Source organism: Fulmarus glacialis, unplaced genomic scaffold (genome assembly GCF_000690835.1).
Source record: "Fulmarus glacialis isolate BGI_N327 unplaced genomic scaffold, ASM69083v1 scaffold20605, whole genome shotgun sequence".
Taxonomy (NCBI): Eukaryota; Metazoa; Chordata; class Aves; order Procellariiformes; family Procellariidae; genus Fulmarus; species Fulmarus glacialis.
This window is the reverse complement of record NW_009211424.1, coordinates 1-16219: the sequence shown is the minus strand read 5'-3', so window position 1 is coordinate 16219 and position 16219 is coordinate 1. Positions and strand designations below refer to the sequence as shown.

At 40.3% G+C, this 16219-nt stretch overlaps 1 protein-coding gene across 1 annotated transcript in view; it reads right to left on the bottom strand.

The window, feature by feature from the left end:
- LOC104076622 (probable phospholipid-transporting ATPase VD) overlaps nt 1–15605 on the bottom strand; it is a gene marked incomplete at its 5' end in the record, with an annotated part of 21559 nt that extends 5954 nt beyond the window's left edge. The window contains 10 exon segments of the mRNA XM_009577542.1: nt 1596–1796; nt 2272–2397; nt 2930–3006; nt 3652–3961; nt 6127–6311; nt 9251–9377; nt 10262–10371; nt 11828–12443; nt 14518–14706; nt 15370–15605. Coding sequence (XP_009575837.1) covers nt 1596–1796; nt 2272–2397; nt 2930–3006; nt 3652–3961; nt 6127–6311; nt 9251–9377; nt 10262–10371; nt 11828–12443; nt 14518–14706; nt 15370–15605 — 2177 coding nt within the window.
- Between the last annotated feature and the right edge of the window lie 614 nt (nt 15606–16219).

The following is a 16219-nucleotide window of genomic DNA, read 5'->3' as shown; positions in this document are numbered from 1 at the left end:
GGGAAAGAGAAAAACCATTGTGTAATGCAGTAATTCTGATGATGTTGCCTCAAAACCTTCATCTCAGCTCAGAACACCTTACATATCCTGAAGATCAAAACAAAGGGCCAAATCCTGAGGCCCTGTAACATTTACTTAGTCAAAACTCTCTGCGATTGACAAAACACAGACATGCTCCAACCAGTCTACAAAGGCTTGGACCAGTACCAAAAGAGTACTTAGTTTTGCAAAAATATCGTAAACCAAGCAACATAAAATATTTAAGGGTATGTAAAAAGAAATGTAAAAGTCCACAAACAAACAAAACAAATCATCCCTTCACTGTATGTCCTTCTTTCCCTTCTAAACCAGACCTAGACTTCTGCCAGATTGTACAGATGAGACTGCACAACTAACATGCAACATGTTGTAGCTCATTTTTTTTAAATAGTATTTGTTAGAATAGAATAGAACAGAATAGAGTATTTCAGTTGGAAGGGGCCTACAATGATCATCTAGTCCAACTGTCTGACGACTTCACGACTGACCAGAAGTTAAAGCCTATTATTAAAGGCATTGTCCAAATGCCTCTTAAACACTAACAGGTTTGGGGCATCGATGACCTCTCTAGGAAGCCTGTTCTAATGTTTAACCACCCTCTCCGTAAAGAAATGCTTCCTCATGTCCAGTCTGTTATTGAAAGGCTATGATCGAAAGGCTAATCATAAAGATCATAAAGAAAATGGTGAGTTTTAGGTGAATCATATGCTCAATGTTTCCTCTCTCTGGGCTACTAGTATCTATTCTGTCTCAGGCTTAGTATGTCACTGCCTTCAATTGTTATAATAAAAATATTGTTTTAATTAAGTGTTAAATTGAAAAAAATTATAAAGTTAAAATTATGCTAGAATTCATGCTAAGGAAAGCAGAAACCAGGAAAAAGCTTACTGATTTATTAATTTTGATTTAGAAACTAACCCCTGCTCCCTGTGGTTTTCTGTGCTAAATGTTTGGACATATTTTACTTATAGAGCATATGATGTACAGTATTTTCAGATGGGAGAAAAGCGCCACCAGCAAATTCCAGAACATACCCATAAGGGGCAAAGAACCTTGAATGACAGAACTTTCTTGAGGATTATCTGAAAGGAATCTACTCTGGTTCTTACCCATTCCTCACTACTTTGGCAGTTGAGACCCTTGTATGACAGTGAAAAAACAGTATCTAGTGTCCTTATCCTTAAAAGTAAGCCCAGATGCTCAAAAGAAACCCATTTTGAGGAAGCATGTTGACAGCTGAGGCAGTGAATGAAGTGAACATGCTGGTAACGATGTTTATCTAGCACATTGATCCACCTGAAGTCCTTAATTTCTCTTATCATCCAAATGTCTGATAAGATTAGCTGGATGGCTGAAAAGAGCCTACAAAAAACTTGTGAAAAAACAGCTTTTATTTGTGAACATACATTTGTGCACAGGCCTAGATGTTTTTCTAATAGAGACAGTGGTTTTAAACTTCATGTTTGCCTGATGTGAACCATGAAGGAAAGACAGACAGATATGGCTCAAATGCTGACCATTTCAATTTGCTTCAGGCCAAGCCTTCTTTAACCTACCACAGATTTCTGGCTCGTCATGTACAGCTGTGGGAGCTGCATGAGCATCTCTGCAGACACATCTTTGTCCAAGACACCATAAATGATGGGTGGCACCGATGTAAAAAGGAGATTGAAAAGAATCAAGATCCAATAGTCAGTCATTGATGTGCCTGAAAACCCACAGAAGAACTGGTACCAGAACAGGAGGTTCACGTAGGCCTGAAAAGTCAAAGATGACATGATAAAATGTTACCCGTAGACAAGTGTTTTAAAAGCCAGGAGGAAAACAGGCAGATCTTAGGTCTGGTTACAGTAATCTGTGGAAAATTAAGTATAAATGCTGTGGAGTTCATGTCAATCCCACACTTTGAAATTATATTTGACTAGCACACAGCTTTACATTTCAAAATTGGACACGACTTGTTTAAACTGTCATGTTGCCATCACATTAGTAATGCCCGTTATGCACTGCTTAATCAAATCAAACAATGGCTTTGAGTGGGAAATTCAATCCAATAAGAGTCTCTGGTCTCTGCAGAGATAAATGGGAAACTGAATTGTCTGATATATGCTTTTTCTGTCTTTTTGAACCCATTCACAATAGAAACTAAAAAAGAATATAAAGCCCCATTAAATCCTTCAGCACTCTCAAATAGGCAAACTGTGATTTCCCTGGGATGGGACAGCTACATACCACATTCTTGTAGAAGAAGTAAAGCACCATGTTGGTAAGTCTGGTATAACACCAGTGACCATGGACAAGCAGCAGCTTCCTGAGATGTCTAAACTGAGAGATTGCAAAGTCACTTGCCATCACAGCCTGCAACACACACGAAAGAAAGGATATGTTATATCCAAACTGTTAAAGATAAGCTTCAGATACTGCCAAGTGAGCAACTTGCCTACTGTTGGAAATTCTTATTTTATGAGTTTTTATACATAGTGCTTATGGTCTTACCTTCACTCAGATGTGAGCCCCTCCATACAACATTTTACACTTACACACACGGCTCAGCCCATCACAACATAGGCAGGAGCATGGCTGGCTTTATTATTATCACACAACTGCACAGAAATCACTGATGCTTAGGCTGCTTGTTTCCTGGCAGGACATAAGTAATAGACAGTTCGGTGACAGGCAGCAAGCTCTGTTGTTTGGAGTTTGAAACCCTGCAGCATTCAGCTTCTGAGTGCTCCTGGAAGAGCGCTGAGGCCTGGCTGTGGGCTCAGGCTGCAAACTCTTGCCTGTGTATGGTAATGGACTGTGGAGCCACTGGGCCTCCAGGGTAAACTCTGAACAGATTTAAAACAGAATCTGATGTCATTTGCAGCTGTCTTTGTATACACACTACCTGCATGCCTTCTTGGCCCAATATTCCCACACCGGTGTCAGCCACCTGGATCATACTGACATCATTGGCACCATCACCTAGGGAGAAAAGAAAAGAGGAAAAATCAAAACTAAACTCTCTTATTTGGAATGCAACCTGGAGGCAGCGTTGCTGCCTATCACATCGCCATGGAAGTAGCAGGAAAAGACAAATATACAAGAACACCAGAGAGTCCAGAGAAAAACATTCTTATGGCCAACAGTGCAGCCTATGGAAAACTCTACAGAAAACAGGATTAGTAAGTGGAAGGTCTGACTGAGCTATATTCTCCAGATGGGTATTAGCTGTTCCTTTTGTCAGAATTTAGTTGGTATGCTGGAACAGAAAAGATGGGTGTTTTGAATCATAGCCTATCATCTCCCCTCTCCCTCCCTCTTTTGGGGGGTTGTGATGAGGAATGACAAGGAAAATCCTCTTACTTGCTCCTTTGGGAGCCTCCTATGTTACATAATACTGTGCATGACTGCTGCTGTTCTTGTTGCTGTAGATTACCATGAGTAAGTTTATGGACTAAATTTGCTAGTTCAGAAGACTAACAACATCTTATGCCAGAGACAACTATGATTCAAAGGATTATCTTCCTTGTAAAGTAAATTTTGTGATAGACAGTAACAAAAACATAGGAGAGAAGAAACTAGCTTCTACTTCTTTTTCAGAGAAAAGAAGATAACCACAGGACTCACCTACAGCTAATGTCATTGCCTTTAGCTTATTTCGCACCAGTCTGACCAGGACACTCTTCTGCAGTGGCGTGGCTCGGCAGCAGACCACAGCCCGACATTTTTCTGTGAGTTCCAAGAAAATATTCTGTAGGCTGTCATGAAGGACATGCTCTAAAGTCCTTCCATCAATAACCAGGCCTGCACTGAACCCTGGAGCCTGAGTGGAGGGACTTGCAGAGACATTCCCAAGATTCTGACTGTTTTTTTTTTTGCCAGAAGTGTTCTTCTGGATGCCTTCTAAAATTCTGCTCATCACCAAGGCACAGGCATCCTAATTAAAGACAAGAGAAAGGCAACTTATTAAATATCGTTTATGTTCTGGCTCCCTTTTCAATTTATAAAATACATATGGAAAAAAGGTCAAATGCTGCCCTTGTGTAGCATTTCACTTGAATCCAGAAAGGCTCAGACATGAGGCTGAATACCCTTTAAAATCACAAAGGACACAGCCTGTTGTTAATAAAAGGGCCTTTTTTCCCTTCTCCTTGTACTAGAAGAAGGGAAAAAACTGAAGCAAATCAGAAAATGTTCATAGACTAGCAGAAAAAACAACCATTAAGGATTCTGTAATATAAATACAACTTTTATAGAAGACTTTTGCTCTCTACATTTCTTTTGTCTGGCATGCAAAGCCAAAAGTGCATTTCAAATCAGATTATAGGTGAGCTGCAACGAATTACTGAAGAACTGGCCTTGGGGAATTTTTTACCTTGTCAGTATCAATATAAGATGCCCAAAAGATTCTTCATATCAACACATGTAATGCGCATGCTATATAGAAGAAAATACATATTCTTAAATCTTCTCATTATTTTACTCTGGAATGCAACAGTATCAAATCCTGTCTATTTTTTATTTCAAAGCCCAGTTAGAGGGAGGATGAGCACTTCTGCAAAAGGGGCTCAGTTTTCACTCTTAAGTAAGACACTCATTCCCCAGTAGGAAAAAAGGAAGAAAAAAGTCTTAGTGAAAATCAAACCCCAAGCTTTCCTCAAACACAACTGGACTAAAAATCCTTCCTTTTTCACTTTATTTTCCCCACAGTTACCACGTGCCACACAATCTTTTATGGCAGATACAACCCGAATTTCTAAAATAACACATAAGCAGAGAAAAAAAGAAAAACGAAAAGGTCTTAGAAAAATCCTCCAGTCCTTTAGAGAACTGATTTCATGTCTCTGCTCTGAGGAGAGTGTTGTGGTTTAACCCGGCAGGCAGCCAAACACCACGCAGCTGCTCGCTCACTCACCAGCCCCAGTGGGACAGGGAGCGAATCGGAAGGGTAAGAGTGAGAAAAACTCGTGGGTTGAGATAAAAACAGTTTAATAGAACAGAAAAGGAAGGGCGGGGGGGGGAGGGGAGGGGAATGACAGAATATACAAAATGAGTGGTTCACAATGCAATTGCTCACCACCCATGTTGACCAATAACCAAGTAGTGATCGCTACTTCCTGGAATACGCCTACCATTCATACACTAAGCATGACGTCACATGGTATGGAATATGCCGTTGGCCAGCTGGGCCAGCTGTCCCGGCTATGCTCCTTCCCAGCATCTTCCAGAGCATGGAAGCTGAATGTCCTTGACTAGCAGGGTACTTCGCAACAACTGAAAACATCAGTGTGCTATCAACATTCTTCTCATCCTAAATCCAAACCACAGCACTAGGAAGAAATTTAACTCTATCCCAGCCGAAATCAGGACAGAGAGACATTTCATACGTTGGCTTTACCAGTTACAGTTAGTAATTTCTCTCTTAAGAAACCCAAAACTGATAAAAATCAAGATTTGAAAAACAGCTGGTTATAAGCATCCACAAAAGGACGTAACAATCAAGTAGGATTAAACTTGCCACCCAAAACAGCAGCATTTTTAACCACTCTATCACATGACTCAATTACTGGGTGATGGAGAGAAGGTGGCTTTTTCACTGATAGAATTGTTGGCAGATTAGTTTTCTTGAATAGTGTGCAATGTACTTTAATGAGACAATTCTTTGTACATTTATGCAAGACAAGCAGGGCTGAGGGAATATATTACACAAAGCAGCACAAAACTTATTTCAATAGAATTTGCATGACAATAACTCTTACATTGCTAATATGCTGTAACTCACAAGCCGTTTGAAGCATGTCAACTCTCTAACCTACCAAAAAGAGAGATTAAGCAGTCTATTCAATTAAAATAATTAATCATCACTTAGGGACTGTATATAAAGAAACAGATGTTACATACATACAATGGATTTCATATTTTACATGCAAAGAAGCAAACCGTTGGTTTTCCAGTATTTTCATCTTCCAAGAAATCATGCTGCCTTTGGTCAGTTGGGAAAGCAGAGAGCATTTTATTTTTCTGTATTGCCCTGTGATATAGCCTGACTGAATTTTTCAGCAGAGAAAAAAAATTTTAAGAAAAGTGTAATTTTCCACTTACCCTACTCTGTGATTTGAGAGTGAAGATTCTGTCATCTGGTTCCAGCAGTTTACAAGCATAGGCAATGTTGACAGCTGTCTCTCTCTTGTCACCTGTCAGCATCCATATTTTTATTCCCGCTTTCCGTAATGCCTGTATTGTGTCTGGAACACCCTCCTGCAGGCGATCTTCAATGCCGGTGGCACCTTAATTTAGACAAGCAGAAGGATTAGTGCTGCTGTATTTCCAAAACCAAAATGCTGCAAGAGTGACAGGACAAGATGGTCCTTCCCACATCCCAAAACAGACACCCTACTGGGATGTGCTTGGGAATTCCTCCCTTCCGCATCTTTCTGTGCCCAGAGCCCATCACATTCAAGATTGTTGACACATACCCTCGTTATCTCAGGGGCCTCCAACTCTTCACAAGACCCTTTTAAGCCAACTTTTCTCATTCTCACGGTTGTTTCATTCCATAGCGGCTGTGGGACACAGACTCCCACGCTTCTCAAGATAAATATACTCCATTATTCCCACTCCCTCCTATCTCAGACTACCCCAAACCTTCTTTCATGTATCACCTCGATCCTTCCTATCTCAAGGTCCACCTCTCTTCCTTATTCTCAACTCTGCTCCAGTCTGAATTCTCTGTACCTCTTGTCCCAAGCCCGCACCTTTCCACATCAAAATCCCCTCTTCTTATATCATATTTTTGCACACTGCTGCAAAGACCTGTCATTCATCATCAGGTTTCTCAACCACTCATCGCTGCAGTACCTCCTGTCCCAGGTCCTTTCAATTCATAACACTAAACTCTGTGTTTTGCCCTTCCTCCTACCTGCACTGCCAACCTTGACATATTCCCCCACAGGGAGGAAACACCTGCACACACCCCTTAGTGGTTATAGAAAAGACTTTCAACAAAAAAAATACAGAGACTTTAACAGAGATATCCTTCTCTCCGGTGTGCACAGCAGGCAGACCTATATCCCCAAAACCAGCTTACAAAATCTTCTGTTTCGGTAACAATGAGGTAACACAACATCGGCATAAAGCAGAACCATCTCTGAAAAGCTGCAGTGCCAGTGATTTACTACGGTACAGGACATTTTCATGGCTTTTTCACAATACAAATGGTACTAAATCATAACCAGGACACATGGTTTGGCTTGTGGCTAAGAGAGTTTCTCAGAAAGAAACTTCAGCCAGTTGCAGGTAGGTTAATTCCGAAAGATGAACAATAAAAAAATTCAAAGCAAAGTTTTCCCTCCTAGCATGTTTGTAGTGTTGGAATCTAGCCAGCAATTTCTATATAAAGCACTGACTGTCATATGGGGATGGATAAGAGCCAAAAGGTCAAGCAAATTTCTGACGCTACAGCAATTCTTTCAGTAAGTAGCTGCCAACAGGGCACAGAGCTCATGGCCCCTGGTCACCAGGAAGACAAAAACCTCCAGATCCTTGATCTGCACTCTGCCTGCATTTTGATGGAAGGGGAAGGAAGGGGAAGGAAGGGGAAGGAAGGGGAAGGAAGGGAGATGCTGGGATCTATTTGATGCAAGCTTCTTTGAGATACACTGCTAGGCATCGAGGGAAGAGAGAAAAATGTTGTTTCAACTTGGGCACTCTAACATTCCCCTTCTGAGGTACTTAATCACTTCGTAATCCAAGTTTCAATATCTATACTGCTGAGATCTGTGTTTAAGTACTGCACATTAGGACTATTCTTTCCAGGAACAGATTTCCATTCAAATAAAGGCCTGAGGCTTTATATATAGCCATGCAGATTTCATACCTGCCTATGCAGTGGACTACAAACCACTGCTGTCCTCCATGATCCTGACAATACTGAGATGATTTGAATTTTTTCTTGTTGTTCTTTGAGAACAAAGTCTTCATTTCTCAGTCCTAAGAGTACAGTCAGAGTTACAGCTGGTATAATAAATTTATATTATATATAAATATATACCCGGTAATGTTTATTAAAACAGGTAATGTTTATTAAAAAAGCAAAGGAAGGCTCAGAGAAGCAGAATAAGAAGTACTGTAAGTACTTCTACTCTGCAGATCATAATGTACATACGCCTAAGGCAGGGGTAACCAAGCTAGCAGAGGTTCTGAAACCAAGCACCTTGGCAGTATGAAGCCATTTACCATTCTTATTCTCACTCCCATTTAATGTTAGGGCCAACCCATATCGCTTACTGTCCCACCAGAGACACGAGACAAAAAAATGCCTTGGCCTGCAGGTCTTCACAGCAACTAGATTTCCCTCTGCTGACTCCAGTGCAAAAGGGTACCTGTATAGCACGTCATCCCTTAAAACTACAGCAGCTAGCAGCACTGCTTTGGCTTCTCTCCAGAAACTGAAGCCAGTAATCCCAGAATTCCTTTTAGTATCAAGGTTTATGGCATTTGCCCTCAGCAGACGTGGCACAAAATGAGGGAAGTAACACCTTTCCACACAACAGGATCTGTCTCTCTTCAGCTTCTAGCATGAGTTGCCTTCACCATCACAGTCAGGTCTTTGCACTTTGCTTTCCAAATGTTATTTGCTGGGCAGTCGTCCAGAGCTATAATCCCAGACTGCCTGCAGTTTACCTTTTCCACATCTACACCAAATGTTTTTCATTTTGTTCTGGCCTCCCCATTCCTGCACAGCTGAATGACCATCAGAGGAATGGTTCCTGCAGAAGCACGCCTGACTTCTTATCTCCATGTTATTAGAGGAGGACACAGCACAAGCATACCTGCTGTGCCACAAACACAACAGTGATGGAAAACATGCCCAGAAGAGGGATCCCCGTGAATGTTTGCTCAGGCAGGCCTGTGATTTGTTATTATTGTTTCACATGCTTATTATGATGATGCTTAAAAACTCTAGTGAGCACAAAAAAGAAACCCAATTAAAAAAAATCAGTAAAACTTTATCCTTTACAAACAACAGAAAAGCACTAGCTGTCTTCAGTGTGTTTCACAACTAGTACAAACTTACCAGCAAGATTTACGAAAATTCAGGAGTGACAATAAATTCCAGGTCTGTAGAAAGCTATGTCTTACACAAACTGAGTTTAGCACAGCTCTCTGCAGGTAAATTCCAATTATCATAAGCAGTTTCCTGGGAGTTACAGCATTTTCTACCCACCTAGCAAAGTTAGTTCGGTCTCAAGCCTGATGGCAGATTCAAGCAGCAGCTCCTCCCTATTGTCAATACTGGTTTCTGCTAAAAAATGATGCTTTAACCACTCTGCATATTCTGCATCACTCATCACCTACAGAGGGAGAGAAAACATACGGCATGTATCTATATTGTGTTTTCAAAGGCACCTCAAAAGTGTCCTCACAGTTACTTCTGCTGTCCACATACTGAACCTAGAAGCGCAGCCCCTGGCAGTGCATTACTTACATGCCCCAACACGTCCATGGATTTAGTACAATGTTCATAGTGTTAGATTACTTTGCCAGGCTTCACAAGCCAGGTTACTCACCGGCACCCTGCAGGTTCCTGGAGCTGCCTGACAGATTTCTGTTTAGATGGAAGGTAGGCAGGCCAGTGAGCATAGTATACTCTCTTTAACTGCAGCATTGGCACAGCCACAGAATCACTGCACAGCTGTGTACTGCTTGATGACTGTACAGCTGCACTTTGCATAAGGCTTTGTAAAGAGGTTTCTTGCCTGTTTCAATCCCTATGGAATTTTACTTCTGAGCAGCTTTGAATTTAAAATGGAATCTCAAAACATCACTTAAGTTTTGCATCCAGAGCTTGTAACACTGCAAACTGTTTGTGAAACCCAATAAAACAGGTCTGACTTCATTTGTTTTCTGTGTCTGGAATTCCAACCAGGGTAAATTTCACATAAGGAGACCTGCTCAGGACTCTTGAAGAAAAATCAGGCTATTTGACAACCCCTGTTTTAGAATTAGGCTATTAAGCTGCTTGGCATCCTAAACTGACAACAACTATGGCAATCTAACGGAAGTCAGGAATTTATTTGGGTCAACTTACAAATTCCTCCTGAAAGAACATAAGGATAAACAAAATGTGGCAATGGAAGCATCTGTTTAGAAGCGGTGATGTCTGCTCCATTGGTGATATGACTCAGGTTGGTCACAGACCATAAACATTCTTAAAAATATGTGTTAAAAGGAATACCTTCTTAGCAATACACAGAGTGCGCAGTCCTCTTCTGGCATAGTCATCCAAATGCTTCTGAGTTCTCTCTTTAATCTTCTTTTGTTCCATTTCTGAATTATTAATGCCTACTATCACACAAAAAGCAAAGAAAGCAAATTAAATATGCATTCTTAGGCTAAATTTAGAGGAGAATTTTGAAGGTCTAAATACGTTTTAAAAATACCAAAATGTTAATAGGTTTTATTTTAACTATGAATGTATCTTCATGTTTGCACAATGTACTGTGGCTGTATCTATACTGAGCATGCAGTGCTCCAATCTGCACAAGCAGAGAGGGGGAACCCATCTGGTACTGATACATCTTTGGATGCCACTAGTATAGCAAAATGTTTTTCTAAAATAAAATTATTTTCTAAAATAAACTGGGCCACAGACATCCAAGCAGCTTTACTGTCACTGGTCTAGTGGGAGGGAGCTAAAAGGGCAGTCGCAGAAAAGCTTTTTTAAAAATAACTGTTAAGGGGTGGACTATTCGGACAGGCATTCAACTCACCTAACTTTGGACATGTAGAAATTAGGTTCCAAGTTTAACTTGAGAATCAAAGTAAGGAGAGGCACTTCCAGACATGAAATTACCCCCCTAGTAAGATGACAGATTTTGGGAGGCATTGTTTCTGCCCCACGGCCTACACAGGCTTTTTGTCTAGGCTTTAGATGGCTAACGTTGGGCGAGTTAAAATCCACTCTTGGAATTGGAAATATCCCTCTTCCTCACTGAGATCAGCCAGCCATGGAACATACAAACCAAACTGCCTTCTGCAGAAAGCAAGCCTTTAAAAATAATTCCTTTATATTACTTTCCAAACCATTAAAAAAAACCCTTGGAACATCTTCTGAACTTAAATATATTTAGGTATTTACTTCTAACATACACAGATAATACTTTCTCTTTACTGCCTTCAGTTAAAAACCAATGACTGTTTGCTACAGTGTATGAATAAATCAGTTAGTGCTTAAACAAATGGTGCATCCCATCCATTCAAAAAACGTTTACCCCCGAACAACAAGGCCCAGCAGGAGGCACCACACAACTTTACAGATATTATTATTACACCTAGAAACATAGAAATACTCAGTAGTCAAGGGAAAAAACCTCAGAAAGCACTGATAGGTGACATCTGCTACCGACACCTCTCTCCAACAGCTCACAAACACCAACATAGGTAGAGGCTAGAAAGTATCTCATTCTAATAAATACCTCTCACTGTGTAGCAAAAGCCAACTATTCAAGCAGATGACCTTACTTTATAACTGGAAATACTTCAGTTGGCACCAAAGGGTCTACTTAGACACCACTAAATCCTGTGAGTAACAGCTGCTTCTCTCTTCTCAGTTTCCACACCAGCACACAGCATAGCCGTATCTAGGTGATAAGCAATACTACCTTTCTGGGTTCCCTATAAGGAAGTATTCACAGATAATAGTTCTGCTGGGTTACTTGTCTCTTTTCATGAATCAGGCCATCTGTTTAATTGTACTGAAGAATGACAAAGGTGAGCAAAGAATTAGAAGTTCTACAGGTACCTTCAGATGCAGTTCTCAACAAATCCACCATGACCGAGTCAGCACCTTTTGTGTACACCACCACTTTGTTGGAGACTGGATGCCGAACCACCACTGACATCCTTTTCCGCACTGAATCAAAAGGCAGGATATGCAAAAGCTGAAACGTTAAAGATCCCAGACCTGCGAAGTCCACAGTTACTTGATCTGGAGTCCTAGACTGTAAAATACATTTATAAGCCCTAGCAGCATGAACCAAGGCAGCTTCATCCGGACTCTCGGCTTCATAACATAGTTTAGGTAAGTGAGACAATTTAATAGATGACACAGCACTGTTGTGTTCACAGCCAGCAGCTACATTGACCATATCTAGGTCTTGAGGCACTTGGCAATTTTCTGGGCTGTCAGTATTGGGAGGCTCAGCAGCCCTTTGAGCAGCTCCATCCAAAGCAGGTAAAGCCAGTTTCGTTCTGAAAATAGACAATTTGCTCACAAAATTATTGGGGCTTTCAGATGATGACTCTTTTGCAGTTGGAAGTGGGGAGGAACTTAGTCTCCGGACTGACAACCTCTGGAACATCTGCCTGATTTCCTCAAGCGATTTAATAGGCATCCTACCCGGTGAAGAGAGTCTCATCTGGAACAGAACAGTTAGAGAGAGGATTTATGCTAAATTCTTCATACCTTATTACATTAAAGAAGGACAGCTTACAAACTATGTATGCTTCTTAATGAATGTAGTATTTTAAAATTTACCATGAGTATGATTGCTTGTATTAAAGATGGCCAGCTCAATTAAACATATAACCATATGAGTACACTAAACAGCTTCTGTAAGAGCTTCATTATTCAAACCAAAAGAATTGTAAAACTACTTCAGATCTGAAAACTGTATGCATTCCAAGTTTGATTAATGACTCCATGTAATACTTCTCTTTAGAACTGTTTCAGCAACAGTTAGTATGACATTTTAACTTTTAAAAGTTGTGGCAAATGGAACTAAACACTTCAATTCTTGTTCTGAATTAGCAAGATACTCGTGAAGAATAAACCACCTCCATACCCCTCACAGCAACTAGCTACAAGTACTGTTAAAAATACAGTATCTTATCAATACTTTTTTAATGTCTGAATTTAAAACAAAAGACAGTTCCCCTCTCATCAATGTTACAACATAATTGGCATACTGTTATTCAGAACAGTTAGGCAGCTAACAGCTTACAAAAAAGGAACAAGGCATGCAAGGCTGACATTCATTTCTCATTATTGGTGAAGAGTTAAGAATGAGTTATCACCAGGAAGCATGTTCTCCTTTGCCACTGAAAAGCATAAAGTAAGGGCAGACTCTGGCTTCAGTTCTACCGCAATTGCATGCAAGTTGCAATATGTCTCCATTCAGCATCATGAAAACAGAGACTAGGACCATCCTTTCATCACCTCTCCCTAAGGCAACACCTGAACCTTCTGTTGCCTTGAGCTCTTTCACGTCATTCCCTAATCATGAACTCGGAAACCTCATGCCACATTGCCCCTCCCAACCTACCTACTAGTGACCTGGAGACCTTCTCCCCTGCTAGCAAGTCATCCAGAAATACTATTCTCAAAAAACCGAGAATCTCCCCTGTATATTCTTCTACATCACCTTTAAGGAATGGCTGATTAGTAACTATGAACACAGCTGCTCCATCCATACATCCATACACTAAAATACCAGGCTTATTTATACGCAGGAGGTACTTTATACTCCACAGGATACCATTTGGGAATGTCTCCAGCCATAGTTGTAGGTTCACTGCCTAGATGGACACCAAAACCTAGTCCTGCACATGTCATAAACATTTTTTTCAAACGACAAAGTCAACAGATGGAAATCACCAGCCGATAGGGGGAAGCAAATCAAAGCTGAACTTGGGAATTATCCTGCAACACAGTCAAAATTGGTAAAAGATGGGGTTATGAGAATCCTACCCTGCAGAAAAAAAAAGATTTGAAAAAGATAGTAGTATCTTTAAATAAATGTTAGGTTGTGTGCTCTGAAAACAACAAGTGGTCTCAGGAAGACTTAAACACACTCCAGACCGTTAAACCAGGACAGTCTAGCAAATGCACGGTACGTTCAAGGTGAGACCACTTTATGTCATACTGCAAAGCTTTTTTCCTTCAGATTACTACACTTTCATATTACACATATGAAACTTGATCTTCCATACTTTTGCTGAAACTCTATTTGAGTAGTCAGGAAACAGGTAAGAGCATTCTCAGTTCCAATATTGTGGGAGTCTTCTGAGATTATTCTTATCTTTCAGCCAACAATAATCTATTTGTAAAGGTAACCTGAGTGTTAGGGTACTCTTAAAGGAAGCTATGCACATATCTGGAAAAAAATAACTAGAATATAGAAAAAACCACAACTGTAATTTAATCTCAAAATTTGTCTTGTAAAAGTTATAAACAGCCTATACACAGAAGCAAAAATATTGAAGCCAAGTTCTTCTGTATCAGAAAAACATTACCAGCATTATATTACATATTAATTCATTGCACTCTCTGGGTGTACAGTAATTCCCTTCTTTCTAACAGGACAAACCAAAAGAGGAGAAAAGAATAATTTTTTAAATGTCAGTTAATTGTTTTTTCCTTTTGTAATCAAACCAAAGGGAGCTCATTAATAAATGAATATGGCGAAATAGCTAAAAATAAGGCCTTCTTACCTTCTGACGTGGCTGATTGGGGACTGAAACTACAACAGTATTACAGATTGCCAGAGCAAGAAAGAAGTCAGTGATGTACATTGTCTCCAAAGATAACTTGCTGCTGGCTTCTTCTGATTGTTGATAGGAATGAGAAGAAATTTGACTGAACTTCTGCAGCAGTTGTGCGTCTGGTACAACATCTGTTTCCTATTGATGAAATGAACAAAACTGTCCATTAGGATATAAGCTTAATCTCAGTCTCTGGAAGTTAAATCAGTTACAGATGAATGAAGTGTAGAAGCTCATAAAACTTCCTTCCTGTCAGATGCTGAGTTGATTATACTACGAAACAGAGGAACATTCTGCTGTCTTCACTGCCTTGTGCTAGCCCACTGAAAATGGCAAACTTCATGCCCAGACAGGTAAACAGTAGAGCCTTAGTTCATAGACACTTCAACAGAGATTAAATATGATGAATGCTACTTAGACACCTTCGGGTACAGAAGCAGAGTTTTTACCTCTCGTAACCTCCAATAAATATTGGTCATCTAGATATTTCCTATTAAAAACAAAAGAAAATGCTAGAAACAAAAGAACAAACTGTTATTAAGATGAAGCCGGTCATTTTAGCTGGAGTGATCATGGACTCCCAGCAGCAAGAACCAAAGCATACACCTTTGTGACCCAACAAACATCTGCAATGTCAGTTGCAAATAGGATGCAGCCAAGCAATCATGGGAGGCTCTGGTTTTCATGGAAGAGGGGAAGGATTTCTTAAATGACAAGCACTCTGATCAAATGAGGATAAAAAGATACTCCTTCATGAGTTACTTCAGAAATTTAGCATCAAAACCAACAGCTTTTACTTACAATGGGGCTGCTGAAAGCAACATGTCCTGAGTGGGGAACATCACCTGCTCCATCTTCCCTTCCTAATGCAGGGTAACTACCAGACAACTGATTCAAAGACTTTCTGTTCAAAGGTTTTTTCACAGCTCTGCAGTTGTGCCCCTGCCATTTTGACATATGGGTTGAAGAGCCACTCTGACAATCAGCTGAATCCTCATCCTCTGAATCCATCTCTTGATAGGATTCCAACCTCTTTGCTATGAAAAGGGAAAGAAAATTATTGTTCCATGAGCAAAAAGAAACTTGCCTGAAGGCTCAGGAAACAAAATTTTGAAGTAAAGAATTCAGTACATAGTTAAGAATAATCCACCATTTATGAAAAACAAAACCCATAACAAGCCATCACACTGACTTTCTGTTTTGGACACTGCACTTCAAGAGCAACACTCCTCTGGAATTAATCCAGAAGAGGGAGCACGAATGATCAGGGTTCTAGACAACATGAGCCGCATGGAAACAGTAAAATAAGCTGGAGTTACACAGCCTCCAGAAGGGCACATTGATGGGAGCCAAATAATAGTCTTCAAGTACATGAGAGGCAATTGCACAGAGAAAAGAAATAGCCTGTTTTATATGCACGCTGTGGGTAATAGAAGACACAACGGTCCTATACTGTGGCAAGACAGGCTCAGGCTAGGTATCAGCAAAACTTTGTCAGAGAAGACATGACATACTAGAACAGAATGCCTGAGAAAGCAATGAATTGGTCATCACTGGAGGTCCTGAAGAAGCAAAAAAAAAAAAAAAATCATACAGAATAATAGCAACAACTCTGCCTTAGGCCAGAGAATCATAGAATCATAGAATCATT